Source organism: Bombina bombina, chromosome 3 (assembly GCF_027579735.1).
Source record: "Bombina bombina isolate aBomBom1 chromosome 3, aBomBom1.pri, whole genome shotgun sequence".
Classification (NCBI taxonomy): Eukaryota; Metazoa; Chordata; class Amphibia; order Anura; family Bombinatoridae; genus Bombina; species Bombina bombina.
This window is the reverse complement of record NC_069501.1, coordinates 1,209,199,815-1,209,218,642: the sequence shown is the minus strand read 5'-3', so window position 1 is coordinate 1,209,218,642 and position 18,828 is coordinate 1,209,199,815. Positions and strand designations below refer to the sequence as shown.

Genomic DNA, 18,828 nt, shown 5'->3' with positions numbered 1-18,828 from the left:
TCAATAGGATAAGGTGGTTTTAAGTACTACTTTTTTGTCTTTTTTTCCAAAAGGTGGTTTCTTCTGATAACATCATTTGTGGGAGGGATTAAGTACTCTTGGACGTTTAGAAATCTTTGCCTCCTAGTGGCCAGGAGTTGATTCCCTGGAGTAATGGTTTGTGGACTTTCACCACCATGAAATAAATGAATGTATCAGTTAAGCATAGATTTTGTTTTTTCACAGCTGCCTAAGACTTGCACAGTAGTGTGTGTGATGTGCAATCTGCAATACAAATCTGCTCCGGGGAATCTATATACCGTTTTAGATTTTAATATTGCATTAAAGAATATGATTACTAATGTTTGAGTTCATTTGAGCATAATATGTAAAAACACATGTATATGTCAGCAATTGAACAATACATTCCAAAAAGTCTGCATGCAAAAAACATGCCTTTAAAGTATTTAACCTGTCTTTTTGTTAGCAAAAGTTACATCATTTTGTAGTGCAGGGACATATCCCTTTTAATATCTCTTCTGCTAAGGCCAATTAGGGACAGATATAAATGAGCTACTAGAATGATGAACCACTGTATAAATTGTAGCTGGGTTAGACTACTGAAGTCTGGCAAATGCACTTACATTTCTCACAGGAATTAGAAAAAACATAATTTTCACAGTTATAGTTCAGGAAACGGGACAAAATAAATAATGAAAGTACATTACAAAGATTGTTTATTATAAATAAGTTAACATTCTGGGGAATTCAGTTGTGTGTCTTATGTCCATTTAAGTAAGTCCACCTCACTCTCAATCCAGTGGTTACAGTTTACAGTTTTGGCTAATAAGGTTCACAACTTGGAGACGATACTTATTGGAGGTCATTTTATATCACAGAACATATTGGCAACTCCATAAATATATACGGCTTTTTTTGGAACCGTATTAATAGGGTCTGTATGTATGTGAAAGAGAGGATGAGCACAAGTTAGACAAGACTATAAAAAATATTATTGCTGGTTAATTTATAGTGTCTTCATTGGCTGCTTTGGCATGGAGCTGATATTAATGATGTTACTACTCATGGCTGGACAGCGGCACATTTGGCAGCTATACGAGGACAAGATGCTTGCATGCAGGTAAGCAGTACAAATATATATTTACACAGTTAGTTATTTTATGTATAACAGTTTGTAAAACCATCTTACTTTATGTGCAGGCAGTGGTGATTCTACAAGAATGCACAAACACCCCAGAATTGTAATTTGTTGTCTATTGTGTTCATTGGGAATTGGGCATACAAAGAGGGTGCAAAATGCCCCTTCCTGACATTATCTCTTCCTGCTTAAACACACCCCTGGAGATTCTAGCCGGACTCATTCTGCCAACCTATGCCACTGGACCTCCCTGCTCCACCCATTAAACAACTTAACTCCACTTATGGACTCAGTCCCTAGCTCCCTGACCCCTTTATATATCTCTGCAGGTTAAGTGTTTCCCCATATAATGTAATTTCTGAAACCATTGTTGTATGCAGGATATTAAGTTTGAAAGCCAAACCCTAATGACGACTATTCAGTTACCTGAAGGTCGAATCTGTTGGACGATACTGCAGTACATAGACATTCAACAAGTTCTTTCAAGCATAGCATGACTTAAATGACCCTGTATATTAAATATGTTAGTGCAATGATTTTTGGAGCAGTTTTGCAAAGTCAAGCATAAGAACACCCATATGTAACCCACGAGATATATATATATATATATATATATATATATAATTTTTTATTTTTTTTTGCTCATTTAGTAAAAAGGTATGTAAACACAACTTTATGTGCAGCAAAGTTGATTCATTTTAAAGATGGGCCCTCAATACTAGTGATACATTTACATTCTTGATACTTATAGAGTATCGCAAATGATTGACATTGTAAAAAAATAAATATTGAAAAGTGTATTTTTTTCAGTAAATTCTATATTTAATACTAAATTTTAATATTGTAATGTTTATTCCATGTTGATATGCAATATTTTAAACTGTGATTATGAGGTGCCAGGTATTGAAGCTCAAAAATAGGTATCAGTTTAGATTATCAAGAATTTGTAATGTCATCTTTAATTCATTGCTTTGACACTTTTATGTACTGGTAGAATTAATATCTATATAACTGTAGATATCATAGAATTAAGTTATTTTTATTCACAATAGATCACTTATTACTGTTGGTTTTTGTCCAGGCTTTGGTAGTCAATGGAGCAGATCTGACTGCTAAAGATGATCGCCAGTGTTCTCCCGCCCACCTGGCCGCAGCTCATGGCCATTCATTTACTCTGCAGACCTTACTGCGAAGTGGAGTGGTAAGTATGCGTTTGAATGTATAAAACAGGACAGTTCCTAATGGCCTAAAATTGAAAATGAAAAGGGTCTGAATCTAGAGTTCTAGTAAAAAAAAATGAATGAGAAGCAATGCAAAGCAACGTCTTATAAAGGGTACTGAAGTTAAATATGACACCACCAGTCACTGAATAAACATCGCTAATTAAAGGGACTACAAGCCAAATTATGGTGCTAGGGCATTTTATTTTGCAGTTGCTTCTAGTTTTGTTTTAGTCATCTAGTGTTAAATTAGCTTACAGGGACATGAAAATCAAAATAAACTTTTCATGATTCGGAGTAAACAGACCATGCAATTAAAAAATCCTTTTACTTATATAATAAAATGTACCTTGTTCTTTTGACATCCTTTTATTGATGAACATATCTAGGTAGGCTTAGGATAGTGCACGTTTCTTTATAAGAGAAGTAAATTAGAGAGTTTTCTTAAATTTCAGAGAAAACCTGAAATATGCCCAAGCATTGCTTTTGTTTAGCCCATTTGTAGACAGTGCAACCATCATTTTACATAAAAATACTAATAATTCTGCCACAAAGAACAAAAGAAAGAGAGATCTTATTCTTATCGCCCTTCCTTTAAGTGTGATGTCCATATGAAAGTTCAATATCAAAGGTCCCCAAACAATGAAGAGTCCTGATACTCCTCCGTGACAGAAATTCAGCTTTCCTTCCAATGTTTTCAAACACCAAAATGCTGAATAAAAAGAGAAAAAAAATAAAGGGCGGCTCCTAGTGTAGATATAACCAGACAGGTGTGAACCATCCAACCCAAATGAGATATACTCACAAAGGAATAAGCACATACGGATGCTAATCATCACATGCTGAGAACTTCTAGCATCTCGGCTCACTGATCCCACGTATCCACTCCCAAAGGATATAAGTGGCGATCACTTCGGCCTTGAATCTTTGCCAATAATTTGACTCCAAAAGCATTTGTATTGATTTTACACCTGTCTACACTAGGAGGCGCCCTTTCTTTTTTTCTCTTCATTTTACATAGCATACAATATAAAGTAAAACAGAGCTGGACAAAACTGCTTAGGGACATAAAACACTTTCGCCTAGATTTAGAGTTTTGTCGGTAAAGACCCGCGTAGCTAACGCCACTTTTTTTCCCCCAACGCACCCTTAAGACAACGTTGGTATTTAGAGTTGTCTGAGGGGCTGCGTTAGGCTCCAAAAAGGGTGCGTTGAGCCTAATGTACCGCCACTTCAACCCTCAATACCAGCGTTGCTTACGGTAGCGGTAAGCAGCTAAAACATGCTCGTGCACAATATCCCCATAGGAAACAATGGGGCAGTTTGGGCTGAAAAAAAACTAACACCTGCAAAAAAGCAGCGTTCAGCTCCCAACGCAGCCCCGTTGTTTCCTATGGGGAAACTGTTTCTAAGTCTGCACCTAACACCCTAACATGAACCCTGAGTCTAAACACCCCTAAACTTACACTTATTAACCCCTAATCTGCCGCCCCCGCTATCGCTGACACCTACATTATATTATTAACCCCTAATCTGCCGCTCCGGACCCCGCCGCAACCTACATTATAGCTATGAACCCCTATTCTGCTGCCCCTAACATCGCCGACCCCTATATTATATTTATTAACCCCTAATCTGCCCCCCCCAACGTCGCCGCTACCTTACCTAAACTTATTAACCCCTAATCTGCCGACCGGACCTCACTACTCTAATAAAGTTATTAACCCCTAAACCGCTGCACTCCCGCCTCGCAAACCCTATATTAAATAGTATTAACCCCTAATCTACCCTCCCTAACATCGCCACCACCTAACTTCAAGTATTAACCCCTAATCTGCCGACCGGACCTCGCCGCTACTATAATAAATGTATTAACCCCTAAAGCTAAGTCTAACCCTAACACCCCCCTAAATTAAATATAATTTTAATCTAACGAAATAAATTAAATATTATTAACTATAGTATTCCTATTTAAATCTAAATACTTACCTGTAACATAAACCCTAATATAGCTACAATATAACTAATAATTATATTGTAGCTATTTTAGGATTTATATTTATTTTACAAAGCAACTTTGTATTTATTTAAACTAGGTACAATAGCTATTAAATAGTTATTAACTATTTAATAGCTACCTAGTTAAAATAATTACAAAATTACCTGTAAAATAAATCCTAACCTAAGTTACAATTAAACCTAACACTACATTATCATTAAATAAATTAAATCAATTAACTACAAGTACCTACAATTACCTACAATTAAATAAACTAAACTAAATTACAAAAACAAACACTAAATTACAAAAAATAAAAAAGATTACAAGAATTTTAAGCTAATTACACCTACTCTAAGCCCCCTAATAAAATAACAAAGCCCCCCAAAATAAAAAAATTCCCTACCCTAATCTAAATTTAAAAAGTTAACAGCTCTATTACCAGCCCTTAAAAGGGCTTTTTGCGGGGCATGCCCCAAAGAAAATAGCTCTTTTGGCAGTAAAAAAAAACCCACAATACCACCCCCCAACATTACAACCCACCACCCACGTACCCCTACTCTAACCCAAACCCCCTTAAATAAACCTAACACTACCCCCATGAAGATCTCCCTACCTTGAGTCGTGTTCACCCAGCCGGGCACCGATGGACCAAAAGAGGACATCCGGAGCGGCAGAAGTCTTCATCCTATCTGGGCAGAAGAGGACATCCGGACCGGTAGACATCTTCATCCAAGCGGCATCTTCTATCTTCATCCATCCGGAGTGCAGCCATCTTCTTCCAGCCAACGCGGATCCATCCTTCTTCCACGACGCCTACTCGCCGAATGAAGGTTCCTTTAAATGACGTCATCCAAGATGGCGTCCCTCGAATTCCGATTGAATTGATTCAATCAGCCAATCAGATTTTTCCTACCTTAATTCCGATTGGCTGATAGAGTAGGTGTAATTAGCTTAAAATTCTTGTAATTTTTTTTATTTTTTGTAATTTAGTGTTTGTTTTTGTAATTTAGTTTAGTTTATTTAATTGTAGGTACTTTCATTTATTTATTGATAGTGTAGTGTTAGGTGTATTTGTAACTTAGGTTAGGAATAATTTTACAGGTAATTTTGTAATTATTTTAACTAGGTAGCTATTAAATAGTAAATAACTATTTAATACCTATTGTACCTAGTTTAAATAAATACAAAGTTGCCTGTAAAATAAATATAAATCCTAAAATAGCTACAATATAATTATTCGTTATATTGTAGCTATATTAGGGTTTATTTTACAGGTAAGTATTTAGATTTAAATAGGAATACTTTAGTAAATAATATTTAATTTATTTCATTAGATTAAAATTATATTTAATATAGGGGGGTGTTAGGGTTAGGGTTAGACTTAGCTTTAGGGGTTAATACATTTATTATAGTAGCGGCGAGGTCCGGTCGGCAGATTAGGGGTTAATACTTGAAGTTAGGTGGTGGCGATGTTAGGGAGGGCAGATTAGGGGTTAATATTATTTATTATAGGGTTTGCGAGGCGGGAGTGCGGCGGTTTAGGGGCTAATAAATTTATTAGAGTAGCGGCGAGGTCCGGTCGCAGATTTGGGGTTAATAAGTGTAGGTAAGGTAGCGGCGACGTTGGGGGGGCAGATTAGGGGTTAATAAATATAATATAGGTGTCGGCGATGTTAGGGGAAGCAGATTAGGGGTTCATAGGGATAATGTAGGTGGCGGCGGTGTGCGGTCGGCAGATTAGGGGTTAAAAATATTTACTATAGTGGCGGCGATGTGGGGGGGCCTCGGTTTAGGGGTACATAGGTAGTTTATGGGTGTTAGTGTAATTTATAGCACAGTAGTTAAGAGCTTTATAAACCGGCGTTAGCCCAGAAAGCTCTTAACTACTGGCTTTTTTCTGCGGCTGGAGTCTTGTCAGTAGAGGCTCTACCGCTCACTTCAGCCAAGACTCTAAATACCGGCGTTAGGAAGATCCCATTGAAAAGATAGGATACGCAATTGACGTAAGGGGATCTGCGGTATGGAAAAGTCGCGGCTTGAAAGTGAGCGTTAGACCCTTTCCTGCCTGACTCTAAATACCAGCGGCCGGCCAAAACCAGCGTTAGGACCCCTTAACGCTGCTTTTGACGGCTAACGCAGAACTCTAAATCTAGGCCATTGAGACTATAATATTAGATATCATCTAATTATGCATAGTGAAGCCTTTTTCATATACTTTTTATTAATTATTTTCAAGCCCCCCCCCCCTTTTTCATGGGGGAACTGGAAGTGCAAACCCTAAACTTCATAACACTGATGCATATCTGTCCTTAATTAACCTAAGTAGACATGATGAGAAACTGAAAAACAATGCAAGTTTACTGAGCAAAATTATATTGACAAGCCTTGTCCACCTCACTAACAAGCCCAGATTGGCTCCTCTAAATAAGGTAAGTAGTAGGGGAGTTAAGCCATTGAAAAACAATTACAGCAAGTAAGGGATTAAACTGTTCTTAAAACATTTAATCTACTGCAGGAGAACAGAGAAGTCAGTTAACGTCCATCTGAACCTGTATTCATGTCACATGATCTGAACCTGTACGCATACCACAGGATCTGAACCTGTACTCATACCACACGATCTGAACCTGTACTCATACCACACAATCTAAACCTGTACTCATACCACACGATCTGAACCTGTGCTCATACCACACGATCTGAACCTGTGCTCATACCACACGATCTGAACCTGTGCTCATACCACACGATCTGAACCTGTGCTCATACCACACGATCTGAACCTGTGCTCATACCACACGATCTGAACCTGTACTCATACCACACGATCTGAACCAGTACTCATACCACACGATCTGAACCAGTACTCATACCACACGATCTGAACCAGTACTCATACCACACGATCTGAACCTGTACTCATACCACACGATCTGAACCAGTACTCATACCACACGATCTGAACCAGTACTCATACCACACGATCTGAACCAGTACTCATACCACACGATCTGAACCTGTACTCATACCACACGATCTGAACCTGTACTCATACCACACGATCTGAACCTGTACTCATACAACACGATCTGAACCTGTCTTTATGCCACATGATCTGAACTTGTCTGTATGCCACGTGATCTGAACCTGTATTTATGCCATGTGATCTGAACCTTTCTGTATACCACGTGATCTGAACATGTCTGTATGCATGTGATCTGAACCGAACCTGTCTGTATACCATGTGATCTGAACCTGTCTGTATGACACGTGATCTGAACCTGTCTGTATGCTACATGATCTGAACCTTTACTCATGCCACATAATCTGAACCTGTCTGTATGCCACACGATCTGAACCTGTATGTATACCAGTGTTAATTTTGTTGACCAAAACGAGAATAAAACTAAAACAGCTCTGATGACTGAAATACGACTAAAACTAAAATGGCATTTTTTCAAGACTATGAATAAAACTAAATCAAAATTTTAGTCAAAGACTATGACTAAAACTAAATCAAAATTTGCTGTCAAAATTAACACTTTATGCAAGCAGTAATAATCAATACATATCTAATTACTGTTTAAATCTGTATTGCATGTTCTAACCTTAATACAATAAATAAAAACAAGTTAATACACCTTTTACTCCAGGAGTATATAATGAGTTTGGAAGTTCTAGAGCAGTGTTAATTTCATTGATGAAAATTTTTCGCCATAGTTTTCGTCAGCTGCATGTTTTCAGTGACGAAGACGAAACTATAACTAAATAAAAACTAAGCTAATAGGATGAAAACTATGACGGAAATCCATTGCAATTTTCGGCAACGAGTGACAAAATGTTAGGGAGGGACTATTGCAGTCAGTGGGGGATCCAGAGGGGGGGCATCGGGGGAATTGCCCCCCCAGTTGAAATACAATGCCTGTGTTTCTGATGCTAAACACTGATAAGGGGGATGGATCAGACTACTCCAGAAAGCATAATAATAAAAATAATTTCACTTATTTTTAAAAATTATTTTAAAATACTTGCCAGCAATTTTAAACCATTTTTTTAATGCAAATAATTTTTACTTAATTAACCTTTTTAGGATATGCACAGATATCAACATGTTTTATGGCACTTTAAATAAATCATGACACAGTATAATATGTCATGTGTTCTTGTTCATCTGAGGTTGTATTTACCTAATTTTAAGACCTGATTGCTATTATGTCCTGATACGTAAAACCATAGAATTCAAAGAGGGTGTACTTTCTTTTTCACATGCCTGTACATTTTGAAGTTCTGACCTTTTTATATTTGCTTTATAGCTTAAAGGGACATGAAACCCAAAATTGTTCTTTCATGATTAAGATAGAGAGGCCCATTTATCAAGCTCCGAACGGAGCTTGAGGGTCCGTGTTTCTGGTGACCGCTACTCCATAACCCTGTCCGCCTGCTCTGATGAAGCGGACAGAGATCGCCACAATTCAACTTGATCGAGTACGATCGTGTTGATTGACACCCCCCTGCTAGCGGCTGATTGGCCGTGAGTCTGCAGGGGGCGGCAATGCTGAATACGGAGAGCGTATTGCTCTCCGCATTAAGTGATGTCTGTCGGACCTGATCCGCACTGTCGGATCAGGTCTGACAGACATTTGATAAATAGGCCTCAGAGTGTACAGTTTTAAACAACTTCACAATTTACTTCTCTTATCAAATTTTTCTTGGAATCCTTTGTTAACGGCACAGCAATGCACTACTGGGAGCTAGCTGAACACATCTGATGAACCAATGTCAAGAGGCATGTAAATCTACAGTGCACTAATGTAACAAATGAAAAAAATGCCTTATTAATATTAATAATCTATATTTATTATCACAACAAAAAGGAAATGCATAATAATCTGTGTGATCATTTACCTAATTTACCTAATAGGACATCAATGTTCCTGACAGAAGTGGTTGGACTCCTATACATTATGCTGCATTCCATGGACGACTTGGATGCTTACAGCTGCTGGCGAGATGGGGATCTAAAATAGATGACACGGATCAGAAAGGAAACAGTCCAGGTATTGTAGGACAAAAACATTGGCTTTATTCATACATTTATTATTTTGTATAGAAAAAGCAAATACTACAAATAATCTCAGTTGGTTACACTATCAGCGCAGTTTAAAATCGGTGTCTGCTATTCAAAATGATGTGTTACGGCAGAATTAGCACAGAATTAGCACTTATATGTTGTCACGTGTGCGACACTTTCTCAGACTCGTTAATTGTTGCAGGAACAAATGTGGACTTGCAGGCTCTATTACCTGGGATTGCTATTTAAGGGGACAGTCAACACCAACATTGTTATTGTGTTAATAGATAGATAACGCCTTTACTACCCATTCCCCAGCTTTGCACAACCAACATTGTTATATTAATATACTTTAGAACATTCAAACCTCTAAATTTCTGCCTGTTTCTAAGCCACTACAGACAGCCTCTTATCACATGCTTTTTTATTTGCTGTTCACAATAGGAGACTGCTAGTTCATGTGTGTCATATAGATAACATTGTGCTTTATTTTGTGGAATTGTGCAGGGCACTGCACTAATTGTCTAAAATGCAAGTCAATAGATAATAAATAAAGAGCCATGTGATCAGGGGGCTGTAAAAAGAAGCTTAGATACAAGGTAATTACAGAGGTAAAAAGTGTATTAAAGGGACAGTCAACACCAGAATTTTTGTTGTTTAAAAAGATAGATAATCCATTTATTACCCATTCCCCAGTTTTGCATAACCAACACAGTTATAGTAATACACTTTCTACCTCTGTGGTTACCTTGTATCTACGCCTCTGCAAACTGCCCCCTTATTTCAGTTCTTTCGACAGACTTGCATTTTAGCTAATCAGTGCTCACTCCTCGGTAAATTCACGTGCATGAGCTCAATGTTATCTATGTGAAACACATGAACTAATGCCCTCTAGTGGTGAAAAACTGGCAAAATGCTTTCCGATTAGAAGCGGCCTTCAAGTTCTAAGAAATTAGCATATGAACCTCCTAGGTTTAGCTTTCAACTAAGAATACCAAGAAAACAAAGCAAAATTGGTGATAAAAGTAAATTGGAAAGTTGTTTAAAATTGCATGCCCTATCTGAATCATGAAAGTTATTTTGGACTTTACTGTCCCTTTAAAGGGACAGTATACACCAGAATTGTTATTGTTTAAAAAGATAGATAATCCCTTTATTACCCATTCCCCAGTTTTGCATAACAAACATTGTTATATTAATACACTTTTTACCTCTGTGATTACCTTTTATCTAAGCCTCTGCAGACTGCCCCCTTATCTCGGTGCTTTTGACAGACATGCAGTTTAGTCAATCAGTGCAGACTCCTAAATAACTCCACGGGAGTGAGCACAATGTTATCTATATGACACACATGAACTAGTACTGTCTAACTGTAAAAAACTTTCAAAATGCTCTGAGCTAAGGGGCGGTTTTCAACGGTTTAGAAATCAGTTTGAGCCTACCTAGGTTTAGCTTTTCAAAAATATCACCAAGGGAACAAAGCAAATTTAATGATAAAAGTCAATTGGAAAGTTGTTTAAAATTGCATGCCCTATCTGAATCATGAAAGTTTTTTTTGGACTTGACAGTCCCTTTAATATAACTGTGTTGGTTATGCAAAACTGGGGAATGGGTATTAAAGGGATTATCTATCTTTTTTTAAACAATAACAATTTTGGAGTTGACTGTCCCTTTAAAAAGCAATGTGTCTTGTCAACACAAATCGCACAACATGTTGTCTGCTTGTTGGATAACTCAATTGTATTATATGTCTGGTTTATGGCACCAATCCTTATCTGAGCACTCAACAAAAACAAAATAATTAAACAAGAGAACAATAAACTTTACAAAGCTACAAGAACTTATCTTAGTTGTTATTTTTCCTTTGGTCTACAATATGAGTGCATGCATGAATAAGCAAGAAAATAAGCAAATGACTTGACCCATACGGACACATATTGTAGCAAATATGCGAGTAAAGCAGAACATATATAATACGTCAGTTAAAAGGGTATAATGGTCAAAACTGCAACGTTCATGGGTGCATTTAAATTTTAATTTGAAGCATTTTTGCAAAAATACTTCCATTAACAAAAATGTTTCTAGTAAAAGTCATTACTGTTCGTTAAGTGGCATAAGCACATATGATATGAATGCCCGATGCAACAGTATTCAAACACCACATCTTCTCAGAGAGCCAGCAGTGGCATGTATGACACAAATGACATCTTTGCTGATACAATACACACCACCCTCAGCTCTCTGAGCAGACGCGGTGTGTACATTCGAGTCACTCGTAGCATATATGTGTAGGCGATAGAGTTTGGAACTCTGTAGTATGTGATGTAACAGATGATAGGCACGTTTTATGCACTGTGCCTTTCAACATTCGGCAGCTCTCTCTGGAGATTTGTGAAGTCTACCACTTTGTGGCTGGGCTATTGTTACTCCTTGACGCTTCCACTTTACAGTAATAGCACTTACAGTTGACTGGGGCACATCTAGTAGGGCAGAAATTTCACAATCTGACTTGTGGCATACTATGACTGTGCCATCTTTAAAGTTATTGAGCTCTTCAGTAGAACCCTTGTACTGACAATGTTGTATAAAGATTTCATAGCTATGTGCTGGATTTTATGCACCTGTTAGCATTGGGTGTGGCTGAAACACCTGAACTCAATAATTAGGGGTGTCAAGTGTAGTGCATTGTGCACGTGTAGTGCATTGTGAAAATATTTCTATTTTAAACGGAAATGCATTCACGCACATTTCAAATTTGACCTTTCTATCCCTTTAAAAAATGATGGTTCAGGGGTCACATTTTCTAAAGTGGTTTGTCTGACATGACGTCTATAGATAGAAGGTGGTAAATCTATGGAGGATAACAATGTCTCCCATATTAGCTACCATTCAGGCATGGTTCCCTTTTGTTTTAAAAAGATGTTTTAATGTGTTTCTCATGCTGTCTATTTGAAAAATGTATGTTAAAAGAAAAACTTTGGAAGTTAATGGAAAAAACATCCACCATTTACTTGGAAGAGCATATGTGAAATATCCTAATTGTTTTTATCTATATAAAAACCAAATGTATTTCTCAACAGCAAAGCTGTTTTCATCTCCTCCTTTCCATGGTGTGACAAATTGATTTAATTTGCTACACCCATTTGGAACTGTAGAGGCATTAAATTCATACTAGACAATGGTGTGGAGAAATTAAACTTAAAGGGGCATTCTGTTAAAAAATTTTCTATTATTCATATTAAAAAGCAGCATTTAAACATGTCATTGCCTTAAAAGGACGTAAAATATGCCTGGATTTAGGTCTAAATTTACAGAAAGAGTAGCACTCTACTTGGAACAAACGACAGCTCATTAGCTTGTTCTATGGTGAGTTACCACCTAGGAGCAGCCTCTTTTAGCCCAATTGTGCTTTTTACAGATGAGAACTTTCCTGAAGTTTATCAGCCTGATCCCTTTCTAACAAGGTCAGACCAGTCCCAAAATACCAGGCAATTCTCCTCTAAACAAGGAACATGGCAACCCTAGATGATCGTTTTGGGCACAGTACACGTATGGTTTCAGTTTAAATGAACATACCAGTATCAGTTGCGCTTTTTTATTGCTAATTTATTTGTATATATACTTCCTACTAATGAGCATTAGCAGGAAGTAGATATCAGCCAAAGAGCATCATAAGGAGATACTTGTCATTAGGAAGTGACTGTCGGCCAATGAGCATTGCCCAAAAGTACATCATTGACAAAGCTCTATTCGTTTTAATTTTAATTGAAACTGCGTTTACTTCACACTTTTTTCATGCAAAAGAAAAGAAATTCAAGATGTTTAGATATGGATGACATACATTTTTTTGAGTATGGTTTTCCTTTAATTTAAATCAAATTGTGCTTATAGAGTGGGCTTATAATCTCCTGTTCTAGCATTGTGAGTTTGTGAGGATTTTATGGAAAGTTACTAAACTTTAGATTACGCCAGTCTATACGTGTGCAGAATGTTCACAATCCTAATGTAGGGGAGCTTTTTATTAGTGCATGTTGGTTCATCTATCTGTCAACTCAAAATCATTATACAGAGCTACATGTATATTATTACTATTGCTTACTACTGAGTTACTTTTGAGAGGGTTTAAAAAAATTTTTGCACCAGACTTTCCTTATTTGTTTACGAAACAAATAAAACCAATATTTTGTTCGAAATTCATTAACTAAAGGAATGAACAAACACAAATACAAAATGTGTTTATTATTTAATTGCTTTGTTAAACAGAGAAATTAAATGAACAAATGGATGAATGTCCTGTTGGTTCGTTTGTTGGGTTAGTTAATGAAATTGTGGGCAAAATATTTAAAATGTGTTATTTGATTTGCGCAATCACAGTGTTAACAGGAAGAAAGACCTACTTACTGTAATTTTTTTGCCCATAGCTCATCTAGCTGCAATGGAAGGTCATCTGCATTGTTTGAAATTCTTGCTTAGTAAAGCCAGCAGTGTGACTCATGTATTGGAAGCTAGGAACCATGATGGAGACACGCCAAAAGATCTAGCTCATAGGTTCTACAAGGAAAAGATTGTCCAATACATTGATGGTGTGGAATTTGACAGAGACCACCCAGATGAACAGGAAAGTAAGTAATGTTCTATTTTATTAGTGCATATTGTTTTAATCACAAGCCTTTCTTTTACTGTTTAACTCCTTCAAAAGGATTAACCACATGTTCAAAGAAGCACCCCTGAAACACACCCTTTCTGCTCCAGATGAGGATACAGCCAGTGATTGGTGCATACCCATATATGCTGCTTTTCATTTGCTTACCAGCTGTGTCCTCATTTGGACTGACACAGGACCACAACTTTCGCCATTTACAGGGGTTAAACACATACAGCTAGATTACGAGTTATGCGTTAAGGTAAAAATGCAGCGTTAACAGGTCCTACGCCCGCTGCTATTATTATTTTCTGTAATTTAGTGTGTTTTTTTTTTGTAATTTAGCTAATTGTATTTAATTTATTTAATTGTATTTAATTTAGGTAAGTTATTTAATTGTAGTGTAGTGTTAGGTGTTAGTGTAACTTAGGTTAGGTTTTATTTCACAGGTAAATTTGTATTTATTTTAGCTAGGTAGTTATTAAATAGTTAATAACTATTTAGTAACTATTCTACCTAGTTAAAATAAATACAAACTTGCCTGTAAAATAAAAATAAACCCTAAGCTAGCTACAATGTAACTATTAGTTATATAGTAGCTAGCTTAGGGTTTATTTTATAGGTAAGTATTTAGTTAATGATATTAATTTTATTTAGATTTATTTAAATTATATTTAAGTTAGGGGGTGTTAGGGTTAGGTTTAGGGTTTAATAAATTTAGAATAGTGGTAATGTTGGGGGCGGCAGATTAGGGGTTAATAAATGTAGGTAGGTTGCGGCGATGTTAGGGGCAGCAGATTAGGGGTTAATAAATATAATGTAGGTGTCGGCGATGTTGGGGGCAGCAGATTAGGGGTTCATAAGTATAATGTAGGTGACGGCGATGTCCGGAGCGGCAGATTAGGGGTTAATAAGTATACAGGGAGTGCAGAATTATTAGGCAAATGAGTATTTTGACCACATCATCCTCTTTATGCATGTTGTCTTACTCCAAGCTGTATAGGCTCGAAAGCCTACTACCAATTAAGCATATTAGGTGATGTGCATCTCTGTAATGAGAAGGGGTGTGGTCTAATGACATCAACACCCTATATCAGGTGTGCATAATTATTAGGCAACTTTCTTTCCTTTGGCAAAATGGGTCAAAAAAAGGACTTGACAGGCTCAGAAAAGTCAACAATAGTGAGATATCTTGCAGAGGGATGCAGCACTCTTAAAATTGCAAAGCTTCTGAAGCGTGAACATCGAACAATCAAGCGTTTCATTCAAAATAGTCAACAGGGTCGCAAGAAGCGTGTGGAAAAACCAAGGCGCAAAATAACTGCCCATGAACTGAGAAAAGTCAAGCGTGCAGCTGCCAAGATGCCACTTGCCACCAGTTTGGCCATATTTCAGAGCTGCAACAACACTGGAGTGCCCAAAAGCACAAGGTGTGCAATACTCAGAGACATGGCCAAGGTAAGAAAGGCTGAAAGACGACCACCACTGAACAAGACACACAAACTGAAACGTCAAGACTGGGCCAAGAAATATTTCAAGACTGATTTCTCTTGTTAAGTGTATCCAGTCCACGGATCATCCATTACTTATGGAATATATTCTCCTTCCCAACAGGAAGCTGCAAGAGTCCACCCACAGCAAAGCTGCTATATAGCTCCTCCCCTAACTGCCATATTCAGTCATTCTCTTGCAAGCCTCAACATAGATAGGAGGTCGTGAGAGTCTGTGGTGCTTTCTACTTAGTTTATTCTTCAATCAAAAGTTTGTTATTTTTAAATGGCACCGGAGTGTGCTGTTTATCTCAGGCAGTATTTGGAAGAAGAATCTGCCTGCGTTTTTCTATGATCTTAGCAGACGTAACTAAGATCCATTTGCTGTTCTCACACATTCTGAGGAGTGAGGTACTTCAGAGGGGGAATGGCGTGCAGGTTTTCCTGCAGATAAGGTATGTGCAGTAAAGTATTTTTCTAGGAATGGAATTGACTAAGAAAATACTGCTGATACCGAAGTAATGTAAGTAAAGCCTTAAATGCAGCGATAGCGACTGGTATCAGGCTTATTAATAGAGATACATACTCTTATAAAAATGTGTTTTAAAACGTTTTCTGGCATGTTTAATCGTTTTTTAACATATGTTTGGTGATAAAACGTATTGGGGCCTAAGTTTTTTCCACATGGCTGGCTTAAATTTTGCATAGAAACAGTTAACTGAAGCTTCCCATTGTTGGCTGTGGCAGTTTGTTGTGTCTGTTTTTAAAAACGTCTGTCTTTTTTTTGATCTGTTTTTTGCATTAAGGGGTTAATCATCCATTTGCAAGTGGGTGCAATGCTCTGTTACCTTATTACATGTACTGTAAAAATTTCGTTTGTTTTACTGCCTTTTTTTCACTGTTTTTCAAATTTTGACAAAATTTGTTTCTCTTAAAGGCACAGTAACGTTTTATATATTTGCTTGTTAACTTGATTTAAAGTGTTTTCCAAGCTTACTAGTCTCTTTATTAGTTCTAACATGTCTAACATAGAGGAAGCTCTGTGTTCATTATGTTTTAAAGCCATGGTGGAACCCCAACTTAGAATGTGTACCAGATGTACTGATTTCATGTTAAACAATAAAGATCATTTTTTGTCTTTAAAAACATTATCACCAGAGGATTCTGTCGTGGGGGTAGTTATGCCGACTAACTCTCCCCACGTGTCAGACCTTTTGACTCCCGCTTTAGGGACTCACGCTCAAATGGCGCCAAGTACATCAAGGGCACCCATAGCGTTTCTTTTACCAGGGGATTCTGTCGAGGGGAAAGTTATGCCGACTAACTCTCCCCACGTGTCAGACCCTTCGACTCCCGCTTCAGGGACTCACGCTCAAATGGCGCCAAGTACATCAAGGGCGCCCATAGCGTTTATTTTACAAGACATGGCAAAGGTGGTGAATAATATTCTGGCAGCAGTATTAGTCAGACTACCTGAAATTAAAGGAAAGCAGTTAGCTCTGGGGGTAGATACAGAGCATACAGACGCTTTAAGAACCATGTATGATACTACCTCACAATATGCTTAGTCTGTGGGTGATTTTTTTTTGACTCAGGGAAGATGATTTAACCTGATTCTGATATTTCTACATTTAAAATTTATGCTTGAGAACCTCCACTTGTTGCTCAGGGAGGCTTTGGCTGCTCTGAATGAATGTGTACAATCGCAGGGCCAGAGAAATTGTGTAGACTGGATAAATAATATGCAGTGCCGGTGTGTACTGATGTTTTTTCCAATACCTAAAGAGGTTTACTAAAAAATTTTTAATAAGGAATGGGATAGACCAGATGTGCCGTTCTCTTCCCCTCCTATTTTTTAGAAGAATGTTTTCTAATAGTTACCACCACACGGGACTTCTGGCAGACAGTTCCTAAGGTGGAGAGAAGAGTTTCTACTCTAGCTAAGCGTACCACTACCTCTGATGAGGACAGTTGTGCTTTTTAGATCCAATGGATAAAAAATGTTTATTCAACAGGGTTTTATCCTACAGCCCCTTGCATACATTGCTTCTGTCACTGCTGCTGCGGCGTTCTGGGTTGAGTCTCTTGATGAGGCTTTACAGTTAAGCGACTCCATTGGATGAATATATTTGACAAGCTTATGCTAGCCAATTCCTTTGTTTTCTGATGCCTTGTTCATTTGACTAGACTAACGGCTAAGAATTCTGTTTTTTACTATACTGGCGCGCAGAGCGCTATGGCTTATATCATGGTCAGCTGTCGTGACTTTAATAAATAAGCTACTTAACTTCCCTTCAAGGGGCAGACCCTATTCGGGCCTGGTTTGAAGGAGATTATTGCTTATATCACTGGAGGAAAAGGTCATGCCCTTCCTCAGGATAGGTCCAAATCAAGGACCAAAAAAAAAAAAAAAAAAAAGGTCTAATTTTCGTGCCTTTTAAAAATTTCAGGGCAGGTGTGGCATCCTCTTCCTCTAAGGCAAAACAAGAGGGAATTTTTGCTCAGTCCAAGGCGGTCTGGAGACAATCGGACCTGGAACAAAGATAAGCAGGCCAAGGAGCCTGCTGCTGCCTCTAAGGCAGCATGAAGGAACGGACCCCTATCCGGTAACGGATCCTATAGGGGGCAGACTTTCATTCTTCGCCCAGGTGTGGGCAAGAGATGCCCAGGATCCCTAGGCATTGGAATTTATATCCCAGAGATATCTTCTGGATTTCAAAGATTCCCCCCCAAAAAAAGGGGAGATTTCGCCTTTCACAATTATCTGCAAACCAGATAAAGAAGGAGGCATTCTTACATTGTGTACGAGATCCATCCAGTTCCAAGAGAGGAACAGGGACAGAGTTTTTACTCAAATCTGTTTGTGGTTCCCAAGGAGAGGGAACCTTCAGACCTATTTTGGATCTAAAGATCTTAAACAAATTCCTCAGAATTCCGTCATTTAAGATGGAAACTATTCGTACCATCTTAACTATGATCCAGGAGAGTCAATAGAGGACTACAATGGATTTGAAGGATGCTTATCCTCACATTGTGATGCATAAAGATCACCATCGTTTTTCAGGTTTGCCTTTCTAGACAGGCATTACCAGTTTGTAGCTCTTTCCTTTGGGATATCTACAGCCCCAAGAATCTTTATGGAGGTTCTGGGGTCTCTTTGGCGGTCCTTAGACCGCGGGGCATAGAAGTGGCCCCTTATTTAGACGACATCCTGATACAGGCGTCAAACATCCAAATTGCCCAGTCTCATACGGACGTAGTACTG

General features: G+C 37.9%; 1 protein-coding gene across 1 annotated transcript in view; it reads left to right on the top strand.

Moving 5' to 3' along the window:
• The window catches only part of ANKRD42 (ankyrin repeat domain 42), a 100,571-nt gene that overhangs the window by 16,858 nt on the left and 64,885 nt on the right, over positions 1-18,828 (top strand). The window contains 4 exon segments of the mRNA XM_053705074.1: positions 1,013-1,120; positions 2,220-2,339; positions 9,282-9,417; positions 13,853-14,053. Coding sequence (XP_053561049.1) covers positions 1,013-1,120; positions 2,220-2,339; positions 9,282-9,417; positions 13,853-14,053 — 565 coding nt within the window.